The sequence below is a fragment of the Homarus americanus genome, unplaced genomic scaffold (assembly GCF_018991925.1).
Source record: "Homarus americanus isolate GMGI-L3 unplaced genomic scaffold, GMGI_Hamer_2.0 scaffold32340, whole genome shotgun sequence".
Lineage (NCBI taxonomy): Eukaryota > Metazoa > Arthropoda > Malacostraca > Decapoda > Nephropidae > Homarus > Homarus americanus.
In genome coordinates, this window is record NW_024747232.1 from 190,444 (window position 1) to 199,887 (window position 9,444).

General features: G+C 36.2%; 1 protein-coding gene across 16 annotated transcripts in view; it reads left to right on the forward strand.

Annotated features, from left to right (window-relative positions):
* Nucleotides 1–7,123, forward strand: part of LOC121879505 (catenin alpha-like) — a 68,526-nt gene extending 61,403 nt beyond the window's left edge. For all 16 annotated transcript variants that reach the window (XM_042386154.1, XM_042386147.1, XM_042386161.1 and 13 more), the window contains one exon: nucleotides 4,882–7,123. In XM_042386154.1, the coding sequence (XP_042242088.1) occupies nucleotides 4,882–5,046 (165 nt within the window). In that variant the 3' untranslated portion in view covers nucleotides 5,047–7,123. The remainder of the gene's footprint in view (nucleotides 1–4,881) is intronic.
* The last annotated feature ends 2,321 nt before the right edge of the window (nucleotides 7,124–9,444 follow it).

Below are 9,444 nucleotides of genomic sequence, written 5' to 3' on the forward strand. Positions count from 1 at the left end.
GATTAGGTATTACTTTGAAGTCACTTTAAGAGAGTGACCATAGATTAGATGAAGTCTACCATCTGTTGGAACAGGAAGTGAGTGCAGGTGCAGGGCTACAGAAACGAGGGACGGAGGCCCATCCTGTTCCCCGAAAACATGTTAAATCAAGGGAACGGGAGGTAAAGACAAGTGTTCCTCAGGTCTCACCATTGAGACACCAAACTCCCACTGAATCTAGTACTACCAACACTAAAGCTTCCAACGACCATGTCTTCTACTGTCCTGTCAACAGTGACATATCGGTGCTCTACGGAGTCAGATTGGTATAGATGTGGGGATGGCATGAATTGTTTTTGAGGTGTAACTAGTCTGGAGTGAATTCTTTATCCATTATAAGAGAAAGAACTAACATAACTGAATGAATGCTTCACGGTGTGGTAGTGGTAGTTTAATACAATAGCTCTTACAATAGTGGTTAAAAATATGGTGAAAATACTATCTGGAATCTTAGTCATTAACTGCAGTATAACATGTAGTACAAGCTTTGTGTACTAACATATCTAACCTAATACAGTGGTCCCTTGATTAACGAATGGTTCAATTAAAAAAAATTTGGTTAACAAATTAGCTCCCATAAAGATTTTCAGTTCCATTAACGAACAAAACTTCGATTAACGACAGCCTTACGAGAAACACGCTTTATTGTGCGCATCAGCTGATCGGCTAGTCCGCCAATACAGTAATCAGTTCTATGTTTACATTCTTTTCCAGTGAAGTAAATATCAAGAAAGTTGTGCTCTTGAATACTTTTGCATTTATACATTAAAATTATTGGTCATTCTGAAATTTAGTTAACATATTGATAATATACAGTGCATGAATTATTATGAAACATGAAGTAGGCACTAGAACCAATGCACTCTGTAAAGAATATGGCATGTCATCATCGACTGCCTCTACAATCAGCTGTTTGATATGTTAACAAAGCTGCCGGTAATACGACATACACACCTCAAAGTAAGTTAAAATACAGTATTCAATTGTTTTTATTTATTATTATACAGTATACTGTACAGTACAGTACTGTATTTAGTTTATATTTAATGTTTTGTTAATTTTATTACCGGTATACAGAACTTTGTATGTGCAGTATACTTTTTCTGTGAGTTGGAACCAATTACCCAATATACCATTGAAATAATAGATTCAGTTAACAAAATTTTGGTTCACATCCGACTGTGGAACCAATTGTGTTGGTTAATCAAGGGACCACTGTATTGTATTGTATTATATGCAAGTTACGGTGTGTATTCTGCTACTGTGTTGTCTCTGTCTCTAGTCTTCTATCTGTTTTTGCTCTTTTCCTTATCTCTTCATATGGCCCCCAGTTGCCCATCCATTCATCTCTAACTTCCTATCTATTTTTCTGATTGCCATCGATATGCAATTCGGATTTTCCATTTCCATTCATTAAGTTGAGGTTCCATAAATAATGTCTTTTCACATCTTATGTGAATGGAACTTGCAACAATTTACAGTGTAGGCCAAGTTTCATTTTATGAGTGATTGTACTTCTTGTTATTAAGTTATGCCATATGAAACAGTAACTACCACAGGTGTCTCATGTTCATTGTTATTTTATAGAGGATAAAATTTTGTTTATAGATGTCTGACATCCCTTAATCTGTTTATGTGACATTAATGAATGCAACAGCAAGTGTTACGATATATAATATTCAAGCTTTTATATTTATACAAAAATGGTTTGTTCTGTTCTACGTGAGTTACAAAAGAGAGGGTAAAGCTTTCCTATGAGTCTTACAACATTGATAGTACTGTATATATTAAAAGAATTTATGGACTATTTAAAAAGTGTTAAAGTACAGCGAAATGGAATATACCTGTACTTGTACAGCACTGTACTATACTTTTTTTCTTTAGGATAAGCAACAGGCCAATATACTGTACAGTACAGTAATATATGGCTGCTGCATAGATGTCACTAACATAATTCAGTCATCAATATTTTACTTTAGTATTCACTTCTTTACAATGCTTCCAATGTTATATTTACTGCAGAAGAAAGATATATAAGTATATCATGCTTGGGATCTCATTATGATTAGGAACCCCCACTTATTTCACCTGATGATGAAACACCCTAATGCTGCCTAGGAGGGTTAGGTTAGATTGTGTTTGGTTGGATTAGCATTAGAGTGGTTAATCATCAGGTTAAATAAGCAGGGGTTCCTGACCTTCATGAGATAACAGTGTGAGTGTGTCTGAAGATATCAAGATATTCATAGTGAGAAAAATAGAGCTTCTCACAGTAGGATATAACAATTGTAAAGAAAAAAAAATATATATATATATATATATAGTTAGGACTGTGAACATTAAGTTAGCACTGTTGTAGTGTCAGGACAGTGACATCATATATGTGAATTGAAAAAAAATATACTCTAGTGGTGTACAGTATTACATTACGACAGGAAGTGTATTATGTTACGTGTGCTCTAACTTGTTCTATTTTAAAAATTTGCATTAGTTGTTCATAATTCAAATATATTTCTTTACTCTACAACATGATGGTGTTTAGCATAATAATTTAAAGTGGATGAGATGGGGTACTGATTCATTAAATTAGTCCTTGCAAGCTTCTGAACGCAGCTTATTTTTTGAAACATCGTTCAAGTTGGACATATTCTACAATATACAAAACATTTTAACTCATCTCCATGAAATAGAGTAAGAGCCATCCTCCATGGCAGCAGTGGTAGAGACAAGCTTTACTATCAAAGGTTACTCTTGTTCTGTAGGATAAAAACCAGTTGTTTTATATTGTTGAGAGAGACCCACTGTATTTCCCATTGACTTTATAGACTATGTTTACTGTACACCTCATGTGCAGGATTATTCATGAACTTGGTTATATGTACTTTGAAGAAATTGTGGAGTGTTGCAGATTGTGTGGAAGAATAATAAAGACAAGTACTGTATTGGTACAGGATGTCCTCACTTTATATTGGGGTTGCTATCCTTGAAACTGCAACTTTAAGTGAAATAATGATAGCAGGTCAATTATTCCTTATATAATTAATGGAAATAGGGGGTTAGTTCAGGGAAATAAGTTTAAAAAAAATATTATACAGTTCTCAAGAATGATGATTGTAAAGCTTGGTTGAAGTGGAGGGTGTGGGGATGATGTTTTTGTATGTGGAGTCAAGGTCACAAAGAGGGTAAATCAGTCAGCATTGCCAATAATAGGTCTCACAGTGGTGGGAGTGAGACCAAGAGCAACAACAGTGTCCACCACATGCTTAGCAGCATTAAAATGCCATAAGACTTCTAACTTAGTGCCCAGTCTGATAGATATCCTTTTCTTTGAGGGACATCATCATCATCGCCATCACCACCACTTCTTGGGCACTTTGCACTCATCTTGGGGTAGTTAGTACAGTATGTGTGGAGAAATAATAAAAGGAAAATATCCAAAATTCCAGAACACAAACATTAGCTGCTGGGCACAATGTAAACAAACATGATGAAAGTGCAGATCAAGGAGGGAACATTGAGTGTCCTCTTTGCTGACCCACACATGACATCACAAAGTAGTTGTGCTATTGTGGACAAAGGTCAACATTATAACCAAATATTGTGTGACTCTTTGTAGATAATTTAGATATGGGATATAATTCATCAGCAATGCTATATAGAAACATTGTTAATTGAAGCGACTTTATATGAGGATATCTTGTGCATTTAATATACCGTACGTACTCTGCCCCGCACTTCACGTGACACCTGGAAATGAAACAAAAACAGAGTGAAAGATTATTTAGGGAAACCATAGTGTGTATAGATGTAAAATTTATGTGGATGATGATGTTTTGTCAGAGATACTGTTTTTGATATGGGAAATGGCTTATTAGAAATAGACGAGAAATAGAAACTGTTAATGGCATTAGATTGGGAAAGAATGATGAAATAGATATTGTTATGATTGACTGTAACAGTTATTGCTATATTAATACAGCAACGATGTTTCACAGTGTACTCGCATGTTAGTATGGTGGATTTTCAAAATTAAAACAATGAAGAAACAGGAAAATAACGGGGGCAAATTGTTGCCCAAAACTTGAGATTTTGGTAATTTTCTCTCATTAAATCTTAAAGGACGGTGATGGTTTTTAAGGAGAAAGTTACTGATTTTTTTGCATATCTTGTTATGGAATTTTCTGAATGAATTGTGATAAGGCCACTTACAACTATCAAACTGTTTTATGTGTTCTGTGTTAGGTTAAATCACCTGCAGTGTGGAATGTAGATTGTGTTCATAACCTATTTACCATATAACTTGGGTAAAAACGAATTTAGAAATGCTAATTTTATGCACAGTTATTACCTTCCTTGTAGAATTTTGAATGGTTGCTGTTAACACAATTTTTATCAGTATTTAAGTTCACCATTATGAATTTATTTAATATATCTTTTGGTAAATGTTATTTAAAACGACCAGTTGTAAAATTTGTGCACATAATACTTTATTTTTGTACTCTTCTTGTCTCAGATTTATTCTCGATGTTTCAATGTGGGGAATAGTTGTACAGTGTCATATTTAAGTACATTATGGTCTTTTTGCTGTAAGAGATTAATTGTCAAATTACTTAAACTGTTAATGAAAAAATGAGACAGTGATATAGGCCTCTATTTATAATATTTGATCCATTATTTGTTGTCTTGAGGAAGTCATTTTTCCCTGTAAATTGTTCATTAAGGTGATTGATGGTTTCAAGAGTATCACAGCTGGTATTAGTAATAAACTCAAAAAGCTGCTTTCAAGTAAATAATGCATATCCATTATTAGGAACATAATGATTATTTGTCTCGTTTTTTCAGTCCCCCATTGTTGTATGGAAGATGAAGGCGCCAGAGAAGAAACCATTAGTACGACGTGAGAAAGCAGAAGAGGTGAGAGCCAAAGTACGTAAGGGTAGTCAAAAGAAGCCTGTCTCGGCACTCAAGGCTCTTGCAGAATTCCAGAGTCCAGCAGATGCAATTTAGAGCATGTTTTACTCTTTCACACTTAGGAATATTTAAGATAGTTTTGTAAATTGATAAAATACCTAATGTTTGCAATTGTGGGGGGTGCAACAGCCTCCTGCACTAATATTGTGTACTGTGAGAATGTTATCCAGTAGACCCTTAAAGAAGGTTAATCAATAAGTAAAGATTAAGCCCTGTAAAGGGAGTCCAAATCTATTGATGACTTATTCCTTTTATTTTTATTATTAATTTTATTAGGTTCATATGTATATGTTCATTTTGTTTATGATGACATCTTTTATTATGTATAAACATATTTTTGTATCAAATGACAGTCAGTAATTGGTGAAAATTGATGCTGTACTTAAATTTAAATACTCTGTAATACAAGAATTAACAAACCAAATCCCCAAAATTTATTTTGTCACAAACAAAAGACAAACTAAATTAATGTTAAGTTCACAAATAATTAATTTCCAGTATACACGCAAGTAACATTGCTTACCTGCATGTGGTGTGCTCAGTGAATTATCTTTTGCTATATTTATATGAAGTAAATGAATAGTTTCAAGTATCAGTTGGTGATAAAGTGTATTGAAAATAAGTGATAATATTAGGAATGTTGAATGTGTTATATATTTATATTCAGCAATTCCTTATTTGTCCAGCAGTCTTAGGAATATATATATTTTTTGCATAACATGTTCCTTATCATTAATTGAAATATTAAGAGGACTGACCCATTTTTACTTAGTGGTTCAAAGCTTCCATTAGCTCACCTCTATAGTTACATTCCCTTAATATGAATGTATATTGGAAAATTTTCAACATTAGAATTTTGACATTAATTTGATTATGTTCATCTCAAGCATTTCAGCTGATATGAAGTATTTTTTTAATTGATGTTTTATCCTGAAACTTTTTTTAACATTGTGGACCAACTATTTTCTTGTATAAAGTGTGAATTTTCACAACTTAAGAACCCAGGTTTGATCTTGGTGCAGGGTAAAGTGGACAGTATTACATGCCATCACCTGTAGAGGTGGTCTCTGGGGATCAACAGGTTTCACACTGGCAGCCCCTTGATAACAAATATGGTATCACCTTGCTCAGCAGATGGCATAATCAGATGTACAGGTACTTTACAATATGGAGGAATTTTAATTTTTCTGTCATAGTTTACACTTGTACCTTAAGCGGTGGCAATAGCAGTAACAATGCTTATTAAAATATTATAATATGTCAGGTATATCATATGGGACACATTAGTTGAACTGTGAATTAAGTCATTGTAGGTAATTTATATTTCAATCTAGGTTTTTAAATTTGAGAATTAATCAGGGTACACGTATAGTCAATGTCAAATAGAATACAGGATTCTATTTGGTGATGTTTATTGGTAAACAGTTATAGAACTATGTGATGAATAATGCAGTTCATGGGCCTTTAATCTGAGGATATTGATCATTTAGTAAGTTGTTGTTATGAGTTGATAGTCTTATACTTTACTTTTTGGGGTGAAATTGATGTGGAATCATTTATCTTAATTGCACATTTAATGTAAGCTGAATTACCCATCAGTGTAGGGCAGTGTGGCACTTAAGAATATGGCAAAAACAACCAACAGTTTATTACTTCACATACTGTATAGATAACTCATTCTTTTGCTAATCATTCCAAAATATTTTGATCATGCTGATCTTTGTAGTTAGGATTAAGTTTTACCTTGTAATAAAGTACAGTAGTACATTGCTGTATATCCTCAAAGCATTTATTTGTGTCAGTTGGAAATGCTAGGGTTTCATTTTTTAAATACTGTATTGTTGTATGTGATGTTCTGAAAAAAATATTTTCAGTAGTTTTAAACTCAGTGATTCAATATTATGATTAATAACTTTGCATATCATAACTCATTGTATATTGGGACAATTTCCTTGAGAAAGATTTAGCATGGGCAGCTTTTTGTAATCAATAGGTTAAGTTATGTTCATGGAATCATCCATTAAGGCACCAAAGCAGATTATATGGCATGCTGGTCATGATCAACAAACTATTTATTTTGTTTCCATAACAATAATAGATAAAAAACATGAATTATGAGATAAGTGATTGTTAAAAATTCTATATTCACGCAACACACTATATCATATTGTATATCATCCATATTTTATTACTTGTCCTAAAGCATATGCCGGTATTCAAGTCTCTTAGTATCATGATAATTTGCTCTCCCTTTTTTTTTCAGGTCTAAAATATTTTTGCAATTATGGTTACATTATGGCAATGCATCAGCATTTTTGGACAACCAACAATTGTTTACAAACATTTTGTTATACTGTTCAAGAAATTAATGGTTTTGTTAAAAAATAATTGGTAATCATGATTTATGACTTGCTCTTTATTAGTAATATATTATTATTCATAAATACCATGTACTTTTGGTGCCAAAATATATGTAAAAGAGCCTAAAAAATGTTTATCTTACCATATCAATTTATCTTCATATCTTCAAAGAATACAAAATGCTGTCTCTTAAAATGCTATTTCAATATAACACATATAGTTTGGAGGAAATCGTTAAAAAATTATATGTACAGGTACTGTACAGTTAACCCTCACTTTACGCGGTCCCGCATTCCGCGTTTCCACGTTAACGCGGTGCCTTGCCAGAACCTCACGTGCTCACATTACGCGGTACGTGAACCCCATTACGCGGAGAGTGTCCGGCGCGACGCTATTTTTAGATTCGCCCCACCCGCCACCCGCCCGCCTGCCTGCCTGCCTCTCCCTCCTCCTCCCTCCGCTTGGGCAAGCGGCGCGGTAAGGTTGCGCAGTGTGTGTCTTTGTTGCGTTATCACTGACGTCATATGACGTATCAGACCTGTGATTGGCCATGCATCCCTACCCCCCTCTGCTGCTAGCTGTAATTGGCTTAAAGTATTATGACGTGTCCACCCGGGGGAGGGAGGGAGGGAGGAAAGACGACGCTTGACCTAGCCGCGGCAGTTTCATCCCTCAAGGCCACTCCGTGTAAACGCGCATCCATTGTTCCGTAAAATGGCTTCCGCCGGACCACCACCCCCAGAGAGAAACCTTTCCTTACCTGGACCCAGCGGCACTAAACCAAAGAAGACACGACGTTCCTTAAGCTACGAGGTGAAGTATAGCATCATCCAAGAGTTGGAGAAAGGAACAAGGCAGGTTGATTTGGCGCGCCAGCATGGCGTGAACGAATCTACGATCCGGACTATAAAGAAGGATTCAGCCAAGATAAAGGAGCACATGAAGATCACAAAGTCTACAGGTGCTTCTATGATCAAGTATTTTCACAACCAGGTGCTTCTCAAGACAGAAAAATTACTTGTGAGGTACTTGGTGCGTCAGGCGCGACGGAACATGGCGGTCGACACGCGCTCTGTTAAGGACTACGCACGTGAACTGTACATGGCAGTGGCACGAAAGATGGGAACTTCAGAGCCCAAACCCTTTAATGCTTCCTCTGGGTGGTTACAGAGGTTTAAGATCCGGAACAAGATCACCAATATAAACATTGGTGGTGAAGAAGCGAGTGCTGATCGTGCTGCGGCTCGGGAATTTCCTCCGTTTTTACGTGAGATTATGGAGGAAGGACAGTACAGTGACGACCAGGTGTTTAACATGGACGAATCTGGTCTTTTCTGGAAAAAACTACCTTCCAAGTCCTTCGTTGTGAAGAATGCCAGCAGGATTCGGGGCCGGAAAATGCAGAAGGAACGCATCACCGTCCTGTTTACCACCAATGCCTCCGGTACCTGTAAGCTCAAGTTATCGGTGATCCACACAGCCCGCAAGCCGCACGCCTACAAGAGCATGGACATGACCAAGCTAAATGTCCACTGGCTGACCGCACGTAAGGCATGGATGTTCTCTACACTGTCCCTCTCCTGGTTTGATGACTGTTTTGTTCCCGATGTAAAGAAATTCTGTGAGCGACAGAATGTCCCATTTAATATTTTGTTGCTGCTGGACAACGCACCAGGACACTCGCCCCTACTGTTAGATCGTCACCCCAACGTAAAAGTGGTCTTCCTTCCTCCCAACACTACGTCTTTAATCCAGCCCATGGACCAGGAGTTGATTTGCAATGTGAAAGCTGCATTCTCAACAAAAAAATTCCAGCTCCTGAACGACTACACCAACACCAGGGAAGAGTTGCGTAACCTGAGTGACACCACCACCGATAGCAAGAGCGAAGAAGATGAGGATCAACAGTTAGAACAGCAAAAAATACTCTTCAAACAATTCTGGAGAGTATTTAACATCAAGAAAGCTGTGGACTTCTTGGTGGAGTCATGGGATCAGCTGTCTATTGCTACAATTCGTCACGCATGGAGACATGTGTTGCATGGAATACCAGGTGAGAGGAGGAGTCAATCT